Raw genomic sequence first — 15,356 nt, forward strand, 5'->3', positions numbered from 1 at the left:
ATTTTTCTTATAAATTCAAACTTCTTAAATGTTTAGAATTTTATATTTAATATCTTTTAAGTGAACCCATGTAATACATGAGTTTTACATCTTGTGACATAATATTAATGAGAAGTTGTATTAGTGTTACTTTGAGCTCATAATAACATAAAAACGAAATAATATGATTAAAGTGACGACATATATCGGTATAACTTTGAGCTCTTCAACTATATCAAATGATATTCTTGACAAAATTGTAATTTCGTAAGTACGAAATTTGTTATTATAGTCTGAAACATTTCGGACATTAAACAGTTCAAATAATAATATAAAAACGAAATAATATGATTAAAGTGACGACATATACCCACAAAACTTTGAGCTCTTCAACTCTATCAAGTGACATTCTTGACAAAATTGTAATTTCATAAGTACGAAATGTGTTATTATAGTCTGAAACGTTAAAAATAGAGACTTCAATGTGATTATGATGGACAGATTCTCCGAAATAGTATATAGAGACCATAATAAGAGTTTAATGAACCATATATGCCGATTTTGAATTATACTACGAAATACCTATAGAAATAATTGTTATTTAACAAAATAATAAGAATAAGAATAAAATATATAATTATTTTTCAAAATTGTCATAAACATATAGTTAATTTAGTCGATTATCAAAAATAAAATTCTATCTAAGATCATCTTCAATGGGGATTTAATAGGCAAAAAAGTGTAGAGATAACATTCGATGCATTAAACCGACTATTGTAGAGTTAATAAATGATAAACGGTGAATGTTTTTTTTCTTTACCCAATCTAAAATCTAAATAACCGATCTTGTATTTTTGTTATAAAGAAGACAACATCTAATTCTTTGTCATGGAGAAACTATATATCACTATTTTTTAATTTATATTCTATTTAAAATACAATATGTAATAGAATTTATATTTTAGAGATCATATTTTTTTAGTTAATATATTATTCGTAATTTTTAATTTCTAAGACCATCTCCAACCCATCTCCATTTCCCCCCATAAATTGAGTAAAAAATGAAGTAATCAGTGTTTCATCTCCAACCCTACTCCATTTTCTACCCCATTTTTTACCCAAAAAATATATTATTGGAATATTCCATTTTTATAACTTATATATATTGTCAAATACACCCCTCTACTAATTAAACTTTATATTTATGATTAATTAATATAAATTAGTATATAACATTATATTATAAATATTAAATATTGTATTTAAATTATTATTAGTAGATAAAATAAACTAGAAATATATAAAATAAAAATGAGAATGACTAAAATTGACAACCAAAATTCACCTTCATTTTTGGAGATATGAATAGTATTCCCCCATATATGTGGGAATATTATTGATATCTCCAAAAATGGAGGTGAAAATGGGGTAGAGTTGGAGAAGAATAGGGAAATAAACAAAGGAAGAAATGGAGTTTGGGGTGGGTTGGAGATGCCTAACTGTAATTTTTAACTTGCAATTTTTTTAATTTTATTTCTAATTTCTAATTAAGGTAATAATCGAGTTTTATATATTAATATTATCTATAAAAAAATATTGATATAATAATTCATTAAATTTTTGATAGAGTTTAATGAAATTTAAAATTTAACGGATAAAATAATAGAGTTAATGAGATGATCTGTGGCTCTCCATTAATGAGATAAAATTCATTCTTTCGGAGATAGTCTAAATCTAAAATAATAAAGCGCTATCCTTTCATTTTAAGTGTATTTGAAGGTGAAGGTGCAGGTGCATGGAAATATATGTGCGGATAAGATGCAGGGTAACATAGCCTTGGCTTTTCTATAAAAACTACCAAATGGATAAACCTCAGGCTGCCTGAATAGATTCATTTAACTAAAACTCACCTTCTGCTTCTGCCCGTGAAAGTGTGGCCTCCACCTTCTTCTTTCACTACTCGAGTCTGTGTGCTACTGTGTGTCTCTGTGTGTGATCTTCTCCAATCAGGTATATCACTTCATCTTCTTCTGTAAATGCATACTACTTTACCGATCTTAATTTCTGCATCTCCTGATTCGCATATACGTAGTCCATTAATTTTAGGGTTGTATTTTAAGTATTTGTGAAACATAGATCTTCAAGAGCTGATGAATATCGATCTACCTTTCTCTGGCTTTATTTGATTGGATTAAATAAGATTAAGAAGATGTGTTTAGAAGAAGCTGAATCTAATTGGAAAATTTGAAAAGTAGTACAAAAAACGTATGGATGTATGATTAGCTAGCATCGTCAGAATGAGTAAATATAAATCCTTAGAAGTCGTACGATTTTTTCTTTCATTTCTTTGTTCTGAAAAGTATGCTTAATAAGCACTCTCTTTTTGTGCCATTAAAATCGCAACAAATTCCGTATGTATCTTAAAATAGTCAAATCTGAAGCGAAACTTGCTTCTCTGTTCATAATCATTATAGATTTGTTGATATAGCGTCAGTTTTGGTCAAACATATTCCTCTAATCCTCTTACTCTGTCGTGAAAGGTATTTGAGACATCACTTTGATAGTCAAAACTGTTTGGTCAAACATCGCAATACTCATGCGCATCTGGCATGGAATCATTTTAATTAGAAAGATTCAAAACAATTTGTTTATCGTTGAGGCTACTATCATCATACTGTTTGTTATTATTTAACTAGTGTTCAAATTGGGTGGAAGGACTATTGAAAGTGATTTGACCATCGGACTTTTCAAAACAAAATGACCATTCGAAGTGCACTTGAGCTCAGTTGTTTTAGTTTTCTTGGTCTATATATTAATGGGTATAGTGACACATCACAGATGTTGTAGCTAAAACATTTAATATCACATTTGACTTTTAGCTAAAAGATTTTTTTGTTAATCTTTTTGTGATGATAGTTAAAAAGAGGATATGCAAGGAGGAATCAGATCCTTGGTGTCACATGGAAGCCTTGTGAAACAAGCAGTCCTCCAACATGTTCGTGTGATGAAGGTGAACCCCCTTCAATCACTTATGTTGTCACGCCATGAGTCAACTTCAGCTGCTCCTCGTATGGAAGAACATGGCTTTGAAAGCACCACCATTTCTGATATCTTGAAAGGAAAAGGAAAAGGTGCTGATGGCTCATGGCTCTGGTGCACCACTGATGATTCTGTTTATGATGCTGTCAAATCGGTATTCCACTCTTTCATTTCACACACACACACACACACAAAAATATCAATGGTTGAATTGAAAACATGTATATATTAATTGCAGATGACACAACACAATGTTGGTGCATTGGTTGTGGTCAAACCTGGGGAACAATCATCCATTGCTGGAATTATTACAGAAAGAGGTGACCCCAATTAATGTTATGATCACAACTTTACTACCTCTTTCTTGTTTTAGTTATAACAGTAACAGGTTTTATTTTCAGATTATCTGAGGAAAATCATTGTTCAGGGAAGATCTTCAAAGTCAACTAAGGTCGGAGATATCATGACTGAAGAGGTATATGTAGATATTAATTATTTTTCACACTACATATCCAATTAATCGGTTCATCCAGATTTATTAAAATATGTTTATGGTTGGCTGGTTGCAGAACAAACTTATCACAGTAACTCCAGATACCAAAGTTCTGAAAGCAATGCAGCTAATGACAGGTATATCTGTTATGTCTGTATGCATTAAGTCAAGAAAGATTAATGGATTTTTATTTTGGGTATTTGGCAGATAATCGTATCAGACACATTCCTGTGATTAGTGAGAAGGAGATGCTGGGGATGGTGTCGATTGGGGATGTGGTTCGTGCTGTGGTGAGTGAACACAGGGAGGAGCTCAACCGTCTGAATGCATTCATACAGGGTGGCTACTAAAGAAAGAAAATGCATATCATCATTTATTTATAAGAAGCTGCTGGAGTTGACCACATCAGATGGTTGCACCTTTTGTGTGTTTGTGCTTTAATAACATCTTAGGAGTCTGTAGATATTTTTAAAACGTTTTTTTTTATGGTTCTTGTACTGTTATCGACGATGTTATGTTGCTCGATAGACTTGATAATAACAAAACTTTTTGATGCTTCAACCATTTTTATCTTTACTTTTATGTTTTATTTTGAAAAATAAAGGTTTTCTATTAGTATTACACTACTTTTTTATGACATAACTTACTATTAAACTTATATTTGTTAATAATTTTAATTGTTGTTATTGTAGGTCTAGCCGGTTTAGTTTAAGAAATACTATTAAGGGATAGAGACTTATGACGGTAATTAGGTTTCCAGTTTGTCCGTATTAGGTCATTAAAGTTTTTTTTTGCGTATTAGACCAATATGATTGTTATTACCATTTAGAAATAATCAATTTTACCGGTTTCTTCCTGTTTAACCGGTAAAAAGGATTATTTTTATACGGTAATAACAATCATATTGGTCTAATACGTACAAAAAAAAATTTAATGACCTAATACGGACAAACTGAAAACCTAATTACCCTCCTAAGTCGTTAATCCTAATTTTAAAGACATTGAAAATATATGACCATCAAGTCATCAACAGTAAACTAGTTCGTTTAGAACTCGCGTCGTCCCATATCGACCAGAAGAATAACCTGCTACTCCTCTATATGGCGAAGCTCTTCATCTATAGTCGTCCCTTCGGGGACATCTGATAAAATTGGAACGATACAGAGAAGATTAACATGGCCCCTGCACAAGGATGACACGCACAAATCGAGAAATGGTCCAATTTTTTTTAAACCCTTCGTCGTCTTCTCTGAAACCTTAATTCCCTTTTCAAATGCTAATAGAGTTCAATTGCAATTCTTACGTTTCACTAGATGAACTACTGAAGTCATGATCAGACAACATGTGGATTTCATGGTCAGATTGATCTTCTTGTTGATGTCTTCAACTATTTGTGGCAAGTAAGGGTGATATTTCTCTCTATAAAGTTTTCTTTAAGTTTTTTACTTTTCCTGTCATTAAGTTTCATGCTTTAGAAACTTATGTTTATGTGTTGTATATAGTTTGTCTATGTTTGTTTATGTGCTGGCTTTTTATTCATTTTGCAACTTCAGTTTCTTAGTTCATGTTGTGGTTTTGCTGTTTATAAAATAATTGATAATAGGCATCTTTTGCAAGTCCCTGTCGGTTTTACATTTCCATTCGTTATCAAATGCAGACATTGATGGGAGGTATCAAAGTGAGATTGTTTTTGTACATATGGACGTGTTCATGTAAACATTTAAATGACAAAAAATAAGTTATTGATAAAATGTTACATATTTGTGTAATGAAGATCATCAATCATATGAGTTTTTGGACTTGGAAATTCTGGAAGGGTTGTTTGGTAAGTTTAAATGGAAGCAACTATTTTCAGTCAAACAAGTCAGTCACATTGATTAGTAAACATGTTTTCTAAATAATTAGGGTTAATGACTTTGGAGGGTAATTAGGTTTCCAGTTTATCCATATTAGGTCACTAAGGTTTTTTTGTGCGTATTAGACAAATATTGTTGTTATTACCGTTTAGAAATAGTATTTTTTTTACCAGTTAAACAGGAAAAAACCGATAAAAAAGACTATTTTTAAACGGTAATAACAACCATATTATTTTAATACGCACAAAAAAAACCCTTAGTGACCTAATACGGACAAAATGGAAACCTAATTACCCTCCTAGGTCATTATCCCATACTATTAAACTAACATTTGTTGTTCAAAAAACAACCATGACACCTCTAATCATTTTTCCAACCAATATCAAATTTTTGGTCATCTTTTCCAATCAATATAATTCCAGAGAAAGAAAGAAAACACCATTTCACTTGTTCATTTTTTTAAAAATAAAATAAAATATTACAAAACACATAGTCTCCTCTTTTTTTCCTTGGCAAAAATACTCGCCTCTGAACTTGAGATCCCTCCTACTGTAACTCACATATTTTCAGCTCTTTTGATGTATGTGTTTTGTAAAATGTAATATTTAATACTTATAATATTGTTTTATATATTAAATTATATTAATTAATTATAAATATAAAGTTTATTTTTTGTTTATCAAATTCATATTAAAATTTAAATACATATTGAAATTTTAAAACGCGATAACGTATTTTTTACAAAAGTTTATAGTTAAATGTTATAAATATAATCTTATTTATTTAATATTATTGTAATGAAAAATATAGATTATATATTTGTTAAAAGCAAATAAATAGAAGGGATGTGTTTGACAATTTTATAAGTTAGAAAATTTGAATATTTTTTTTGTGGATAAAATTGGGGTAAGAAATGAAGTATGGTTTAAGATGAAACACTATTTACCCTATTTCTTACTCAATTATTTTGGAAAAAAAATGGAAGTGGATTAAAGATGATCTTAGGGCATCTCCAACCCACCCCCAAACTCTATTTCTTCCCCCATTTTTTCTCCAACCCTACCTCATTTTCACCTCTATTTTTGAAGATATAAATAGTATGTCCCCATATATGGGGGCATACTACTTATATCTCCAAAAATGGAGGTGAAGTTTGGTTGTCAATTTTAGTCTCTCTCATTTTAATTTTATACATTTCTAGTTTATATTATCTACTAATTATAATTTAAATGTAATATTTGATATTTATAATATCATGTTATATACTAATTTATATTAATTAATCATAAATATATAGTTTAATTAATAGAAGAGTGTATTTGACAATCTATATAAGTTATGAAAATGGAATATTCTAGGAATATATTTTTTAGGGTAAAAAATGGGGTAGAAAATGGAGTAGGGTTGGAGATGAAACACTATTTACTCTATTTTTTACTCCATTTATAGAGAAAAAAAATGGAGATGGGTTGGAGATGGTCTTATAACTCAAGAGGTTTTGTATTTATAATACTTAATTATATATTTATATAGTATTATAATATTTATATTGTTTTTAATAATATCATTTTAGACTTATATTACATTCAAACTTTTCTTAAATTAATAAACTAATAACATGATATGTGTATCTTTTCAATTTTTGCTTTATAGCTTCTTTTTGCATGCTTGTTTCAAAAATAAAGCTTCGTGTTTTATGTAGGGATGTTCGTTTGAATGGATCAGTTTGATATGATCCACTTAAGTAAATCTAAATTGATTTTTGTTTTCAAAATATAAATCTGAATTGTCTAAACTAAATTCAAATCTTATCTGATCCGATCTAATCCAATTACAATTCGGTTGGATCGGTTTTTATAATTCGGTTTTCAAAAAGCATAACATTTTAAAACGACATATAGTTATAATATTATTTAATTTTTACAGGAGAAGCAAAAATAAATTGTTTAATTGTAATTTAAATTTTATAAACATCTACTAAGAAGGTATATTATAATTTAATATTTAATAGATAAAAATGTTTTGAGAGAAAATGCATATTGATTTTTTTTATTAGGCGAAATCTTTTGAATTTTTTTGAAAAAAATAAATTATAAAATTAATAAATAATTATAGATATATTAAAAAATAATAATAATAAATTGTTATTTGGTTTTTTTGGAATATTCGGTTCTTATTTTATAAACCAAAACCAATCCGAAATCCAAAATAATAATTTGGTTTTCGTGAAATCCAATCTAAAAGTCTTTATATTCAAACCAAATAGTCTAATCCAAATTGTCAATTGGACAATTCGGTTTTATATAAATAATGAACAACCCTAGTTTTATGTTTGTTCTAGAAAATGATTATTAGTGGATAATAAATTAATGACTATATAAAATTTGAGGGTATTGGATCTTGGATATATTTTATTGTATAAAATAAGTATATATTTTATTAAATAGTATATAATAAATCAACTATTTAAAAAAATATTATATCATATAATTAAAATATCATGTTAAACCTGCAAATCTAATTTTAAAGATTTAATTATAAAGCGTCTATATTTTATGTGTATTATTGATTAAATTGAATTATATATGATTATAAGTTATTATAATTGTATATGACTATAAATCATTGCATAAATATGATTTTTTTAGTTTGTGTTGGTAAAAGGTGTGGTCCGACACATGAATTTTTGTTGTAGTTGCATCTTAGGTGTTGTTTGTTTTTCGTAAAAACCATTTTTCATGCATTTTATTGTTGCGCGGCACAGCACGCGCGCAACACTTTTTATTTTGTAACTGTTTGTTTTTTGAAAGTCTTCAGAATAAAAAACATATGCGCAGGTTCTATTTGGGGGCAACACTTGCATTGTCTCTTCCAACCTCTTTTTTTTTTCTTGCTGAAATCTTGATAAACATTGATTATATGTTGTTGAAATCTTATTGAATTCTTGTTTCACCTTCTTTTTTCCGTTTCTTTTTTTTTTGTTTATTCTTGCTAAAAGATATTTTTCATTTTTTTTTACATTGAATACTTGATAATTTCTTGCTGAAATATCATTATTTTTTTTGTTGAAATAACATTATTTTCTTAGTTGAAATATCATAATTTTTTACTGAAATATCATACATTATTAAATTTCGGTATTAAAAAACTATTTCGTTATATAAAATCAGTTTATTTTATTTTTTAAATATCTGCAGCAGCATGCAGATGTTAAAAAACAAATACACTTCTTATTACAGTGTGCAACCATTTAGTCCACCTCTTCTGTTACAGAGAATTATATAGATGGTCCACAGACTTCATGAATTTTTGTTCCGGAAAAACAAAAAAACACTTTACATGTATATTTTCTTTAGTGGATACACCTTCATAGAAAAAAAATTATACTATGACAAAAAATCAAGTGGTGGCCCTGAAGACATCTAAACCCGCCGTTGGATAAAAAAAGTATTTAATATTTTATGATTTTTTTGATTTCTTTTCCATATTGTTTTCTTTATTTAGTTGTTATTAAATTGTTTAGTATTATTTAACGTTCACTTCAAATTATTGTAAATATGAATTTTGATTCAAAATAGTTTATGTGATTATAGAGTTTTATTTGGCATATCTTTTGATTTTTTTTTGTTTAATTCTAATTTTTACTTTTAGGAAAGAATATTATAACTTTTTAAAGATGCTCATGAATTGTTTTCTATAATGAAATTTAGTCATCGGTTCATTAACAACTTTTCTCCTAACTTGTTAACAATTAATTGTTAACAATTAATTCAGTTATTTTTAAAAGGAAAATTGAACTCGCAGTTATGTTGGTTATTCTCTAATCATTGCATCTATTCATGAAAAGTTGCAATTGTTTGGTATTTAATGCTAAAATACATGATGCTTGTCTTCATTTCACTTGAGAAAAAAGTTCTGTATTCTTCATATTGTCACATAAATGTTCAAAATCATATAAACGAGAAGAATGTGTAGGATCATCACCTACAATTTATAAGCACATCAACTAACTAGTGGGAGCTAATATTCTTTAAGGATAATGATTTTATCACGTCCTTTTTTATTTGGTTTCTGAATTTTCTTTTTAATATACTCTATTTCTAACATATAATTCAATACAAAATGCATCATATATTCATAACAACTTCACCTACTATTTTTAAAAGTTAAAAATATTTTAACAATATAAAATTAACTCATGATCTTTTGAAAGACACCTAATCTATAAAATATTCCTATACATGATCATTGAAGTGATAAAAAGAACAAAAAGGGAGATGAAATTAAACTAGTTGTCGGAGAATCTTCTTCTTTGCTTTTTATCTTTCAATCTCCAATCTTTCCAAAAACTTGTGTATAATGTAAATGCTTTCCTTGTTATCTTTACCCACTTGCTCCCCGATGCAAAAACTCCTTTCAAAATTTCCTTCTCTCCTTTTCTTTACCCTTTCGGCCTTTCAATACGGAGACCCATTACATAAATGATATCTCTTTAGTTTTTTCCTACAAAATATTTACAAGTTAAACATCAACCTTTCTAGCTTATTTTACAATAAATGCCAACGAATAATTCTAATAATAATAATAATAATAATAATCCTTAATAAATGAAAGCTTTTTTTGATACATGTAAATCTCTCATCAGTTTTGACACTTGTTATTTTGTGGTATTTTTGAAATAAATATTATTTAATTGTAAATTTTTGGTTTGTTTCAATTTTTAAAATTAAAATCATATACTTATATATATAAAGTATTAAATATCATATATATGATATTAAATTGTAATAAATATGTTTCTTTCTTATTTTAAAGTTGTATATTAAAAATATTTTTTATTTACACTTTAATGTTTAATTCTTTTTTAAATCAACTCGTGTAATATACGGGTTTCACACCTAGTAATAATAATAATAATAGGACATAACACAGAAATATTTGAATTTTCAAATATTTGATCACTATATTTAGCATCAAAGTTCAACATTGAATTTTCTTTATGAGTATCTTATCAAGTAAATAGCTTTATGCAACAATAACGGAGGAGTTTGATAACACGTGTTTAATAAGATGCCAAAACATAAAAATACATGATAGGTTGGGTTTTTATATGTATAGTCCCCCCCTCCCCCACACACACACCAAATTCAAAACCGTATTAACTTAAAATACATTTTGGGTCACTATCAACTGATTTGGACCCAATTAAGATCACATATAATCCAAATTGACATTTTCATTAAAAAAAAAAAAAACATAAATTGCATCTACATATTCGTTTCGTAAGACAATGGAGACACAAACATACTAACAAACGTAATTACATTATTTTATTTTTGTTATTAGTAAGGTATTATAAGTTTTCAGTATAAGATCATAACATAAAGACAAAATTTCACCATTAGTACATGTTTGTGAACGATATCACTTTGAGGACAACTATTAAGTATGATATATCGTTGGTTCTCATGGTTTAATTTTATTGCGTGGATCTTTTGTTAAATTCATCGGAAATCTTGATGACCTTTGACCATTTATTGATCCAAAAACAAATCCGTACAAAAGCATTTTCGTGAAGACCGAGGCTAGGTGGGAGGATGGAAAAGGTTGTGCTTGCTAGAATATCTTCAATTTTGTTGTAGGTAATCCGAAGGGAACGAATAAAAACATCTTGTCAATCAAATGTCAAGTCATTTGTAAAACATGTCATCAAAAGCGTGATGATTGATGATGTGTGTAATAATGTGAGTAGGTTGTTAAAATGAGTATTTGTGATATAGTGTATGAATAGTAGTCTGTCAACCAATTATATATTCGTTCAATGTAGAATGTATATAGTCGTATAATGCAGAACGATAGTATGTAATTTATCCTATGTAAGTTTGTAATGTCTATATTTTCTATCCGAAGATATAAAGGATCTCAAGTTTATAAGTAAATACAAGTTTCTTTTCTATTGTATTTTTTGAAGTTTTTTAACTTTTCCAAATACCAAATAGCAGACCAAAAGCACCATACACACGTAACAATCATGCAACAAAAAATGAAACCAGGATGACCAGCGTGGTAAGGACAGTCGTTAAATTTTATCTAAAATAAACAACTTTGGCCCCCTAAAGAACAATAATATTAACAATTTGCACTCGTGGCCCCTTCCATACATTTTCTACTTGCGTTTCCACGTTTCACGTTTTAGATGATATGCAAACTAAACAAACATCCATTTATAGCAAAAACAAAATGAAACAAAAATTAAATAAACCACTAATAATTCAACATCATCCTCAAACTCCATACAATAATCCAAACAACACGTGTTCCCTAAAATTAAAACATCCTTTTTCAAACACAATTACCAAAACATTAAAAAACTTACCTGGGCCCACTGGTTTTCTGTTTGGCTTTTTCAATCAAAGGTCTCAACTGCTTCTTCTCCGCGAGAATCTTCAAAAAATTAAACAAAAACGGAATATAATTATGCTTCCTCCTTATATTCTCTGTCCTCCATTTCTTAAACTTCTCCTCCTCCACCAAAATCTTCTCAGTCGCACTTTCAATCCCAACATTCACTTCCAACAAAGACTTATTCAACGCCTCCACATTACCACCATCCACCACCCTCTCCGCCTGCAACGCCGCCAGCTGCTGCAACAACCGCTCCCTCCTCCTCTGCAACTCCTTCAACTCAACCGTATACATCTCCTTCCTATTCTTTATAATCGCCATCAAATTAAACCGTATCTCACTCTGTGAATACCTCTCAATCCTTTCCTGGATCACGGGCTGCACCAGTTTCAGCCAGTCCATGTCACCTTGTCCACCTGAACACTGGCCCAAACTTATTGGGCCTTCTTTGAGCCCATCAAGCTCGTATAGAACCCCGTCCACGGGAATGTAGCTGATGAAATGGTACACGTCATCGTCTTTTCCCGCAGATTTTTGTTCGTCCGGGATGAACGGTTCGGGCCTCGCGAAACTGTTGTGCGCGGTTCGGATCGCGTCGCTGTTGTTGATCGCGAGCCCTTTGAGCTCCGGAGGAAAGTTTTTTGAAAAGTCTTTTAATGCGGATAATTCGGGCCCGATGTCGACATCTGGACAGTTCATCAGAATTGAAAGGATCGCTTGCGTGGCACATGCGTTGTTGATGACCTGGAAAATGTTGTTATTATATATATTTTTTTATCGATAATAGAAATTGTAAGTATGTTGATGTAGGTATGTTGCTATTGACCTGGCTGGCGAAAAACAAATTAGGGTTTGGATCTTTGATAACGAGACGTTCGTCTTTTTCACCAGCACGCCATTTAAATAGGAATATCAATCCGTAAACCGGCCTGTTGATTTAAGAAATATGATAGAAATATGAGATTTGAAGAATACGAATCAAAGAATATAACTAGGATGAATTTGAAAGATGTACCTAAGACTGTTTAGAGAATCAAGATCTAAAGAATATAACTCTTCAACCTGCATACACAATCCATTTAATTCGGTTTGTGTTTTTTTTGTTTATAGACATTTATAACTGCAAATATTACCTGCACGCCTTTTACTTGCATTTGTTGTATAAGTTCGGTAAAAACACCTATAAAAGAAGATGATGGTTTCGATTACAACCAACTAAATTTCAAAGCTTAAACTAATGGAACAGATACGTAATTTTGAGTATGAAACAAGTTCAGTCCATTATTTGCAAAATGTAAAGATTAATATGGTTCAAACATGTCTCTAGGTTTTCAAGGATTAGTGACAACAATTCTATTAAACAGCCTGCATTAATCTTGAAAGGCATATGCCTTGTTTATATGGAGAACAAGAATCCAGAAGAGCAACATACCAGGATCAGACTCAATGGTGCACCAAGACATGATGTCAAATAGAATCTGCAGCTACAGAAAAACACAAATCATCAATTAACTTGTTTAAGTAGTTAATATGGCATCAAAGTTTCTTATACTTCTACTTCTAATTGTTACGTGTATGCCCAATAAAAGTAACAAAGACTGTAAAACTCATGGAGCATATAAATAGAAGCAAACAAAGTTACCAGATGCAACTCTACGTTTAACTGCAAAAACAAGCTAAACGAAAAGTTGTTTACTATTTACCACTTCATAAATAAAGCCAAACCACTGATTACCCAATTTCCACGATACCTGACCTTACTCGCGTCAAAATTACATTGTTACATGAAGGACACAAACCCTAGAAACAAAATTATTGATTTCTATTTGAACATAATTGAATTAATCCAGCTTCAGTATGGCGTAGTAAGATTTAGATAATTAGGGCAAACTATTTATATATACAACGCAAATTAGATGCGATTACTGTTTTTGTGCTTACATACGGCAAATCTGTATAGAACTTTTTTTTAAAAATCAATCTTAACATATTATAAGTAAAAATAGAGAGATTATTAGTCAAAATATAGAGGCTTGTCGTGCATTAACGTATGAGAGTTTAGATACCTGTGTTTCTAATGGAGAACTGAGACGGCTATGGAGGATGCGTGTGGGGGAAGAATTAGCAGAAGATTAAAAGGGGGAAGAAAGAGTATGGATCCGAATATATCTTACGGGTTTTCTTGAAACGGGTCTATACTCTTCCCGATGGTTTAAACTTTAAAGGAGTATTCATTTTTTTTTCTTACCGTATAAGTATTTTGTACAGTTTAGCCACCAAAATTTGCAGAAAAAATTAAATATCCTAATACTTTTTACTTTTTTGTTCCTATAAATTTTTTTAACTAATTAAATAGTGACACGTTTAATATTTAATATTAATTTAATGTAATTTAATAATATTTTACTATATTAATATAATAAATGTCATCATTCAAATGGATAGAAACGATCTATAAAACAAAAAGTAAGATAATATTTAATTTCTCAAATTTTAATCATACTAATTAAGTTTTTAAACTATTAAATTTAGAGAAAAAATTAAAAATATAGGCTAATTCGTTACTTTATGGAAAATAACCGAAAAAACCCAAATAAATATAATCATGAAAATCGCAGATGGATTAAGCTAGGGGTGAGCATTTGGACCGGTGGACCGGACCGGACCGGACCGGACCGGACCGGACCGTTTTTTTGGACCCCCGGGCCGGTTCTCGGTTCTAAGATTTCTTGCCGGTCCGGTCCGGTTTTTTTCCCGGTCCGGTCCGGTTTTTACCGGGTTTAGAATCGGTTGGACATGATTAAGATTTTTGTGACATTTTTTAAACGCACATAACTCATTCGTTTTAAGTCGGATTGACCTACGGTTTTTTCCAACATTTAGTTTACAGTTTGTAGATGAATTTAGACTATAATTTTGTTTATTTTGGTATTATATTCACCGTGTTACAATCCTTCAAAGTAAAGCTATCAAAGCTGAAAAAATTCAGCTTTTCAACAACATTTTGTAAGCTGTGACGGTTTTTAAACACCCATAACTCATTCGTTTTAAGTCGGATTGACCTCCGATTTTTTCCAACATTTAGTTTACAGTTTGTAGATGAGTTTAGACTATAATTTTGTTTATTTTGGTATTATATTCACTGAGCTACAATCCTTTAAAGTAGAGCTATCAAAGTTGAAAAAATTCAGCTTTTTAGCAAGATTTTATAATCTGTGACGTTTTTTAAACACCCATAACTCATTCGTTTTAAGTCGGATTGACCTACGGTTTTTTCCAACATTTAGTTTACAATTTGTAGATGAATTTAGACTATAATTTTGTTTATTTTGGTATTATATTCATTGAGTTACAATCCTTTAAAGTAGAGCTATCAAAGCTGAAATATTTCAGCTTTTTAGTATTATTTTATACTATAATTCCGAGTCCGCGTTTAGCACTTGTGGTAGAGTTGTAAGTGAGTATCAAACTAGTTTATCAACATTGATAGTTGAAGCTTTGTTATGCACCCATGATTGCGTGATAAAGTTTACAAATCCGATAGTTGACAACGTTGGTGACATCTTGAACGATGATGATATAGC

At 29.8% G+C, this 15,356-nt stretch overlaps 2 protein-coding genes and 1 non-coding gene across 4 annotated transcripts; 2 read left to right on the forward strand and 1 right to left on the reverse strand.

Annotated features, from left to right (window-relative positions):
• Window positions 1-1,777: 1,777 nt before the first annotated feature.
• LOC111908452 (CBS domain-containing protein CBSX3, mitochondrial) lies at window positions 1,778-4,072 on the forward strand. Its single transcript, XM_023904279.3, has 6 exons — window positions 1,778-1,989; window positions 2,896-3,172; window positions 3,257-3,338; window positions 3,420-3,493; window positions 3,588-3,648; window positions 3,719-4,072. The coding sequence occupies exons 2-6, from the start codon at window positions 2,909-2,911 to the stop codon at window positions 3,859-3,861; spliced, it is 624 nt and encodes a 207-aa protein (XP_023760047.1). The 5' UTR covers window positions 1,778-1,989; window positions 2,896-2,908; the 3' UTR covers window positions 3,862-4,072.
• Window positions 4,073-4,636: 564 nt separating this feature from the next.
• LOC111908460 (U6 spliceosomal RNA) lies at window positions 4,637-4,739 on the forward strand. The gene has a single exon (XR_002855882.1). It is a non-coding gene; the product is annotated as a U6 spliceosomal RNA (small nuclear RNA).
• A 6,869-nt stretch (window positions 4,740-11,608) lies between these two features.
• LOC111908451 (ubiquitin carboxyl-terminal hydrolase 2) lies at window positions 11,609-13,953 on the reverse strand. Of its 2 annotated transcripts, none has more exons than XM_023904277.2 (6): window positions 13,839-13,953; window positions 13,205-13,256; window positions 12,906-12,952; window positions 12,788-12,834; window positions 12,599-12,701; window positions 11,609-12,516 (listed from the first exon to the last, which is right to left on the reverse strand). In XM_023904277.2, exons 2-6 carry the CDS (start codon window positions 13,233-13,235, stop codon window positions 11,740-11,742), a joined length of 1,005 nt encoding a protein of 334 aa, XP_023760045.1. In that variant the 5' UTR covers window positions 13,236-13,256; window positions 13,839-13,953; the 3' UTR covers window positions 11,609-11,739. The 2 variants fall into 2 exon arrangements, with proteins under 2 accessions (XP_023760045.1, XP_023760046.1); XM_023904278.3 differs by having other exon boundaries at window positions 13,205-13,250; window positions 13,839-13,900.
• Window positions 13,954-15,356: the final 1,403 nt, after the last annotated feature.

Source organism: Lactuca sativa, chromosome 9 (genome assembly GCF_002870075.4).
Source record: "Lactuca sativa cultivar Salinas chromosome 9, Lsat_Salinas_v11, whole genome shotgun sequence".
Lineage (NCBI taxonomy): Eukaryota > Viridiplantae > Streptophyta > Magnoliopsida > Asterales > Asteraceae > Lactuca > Lactuca sativa.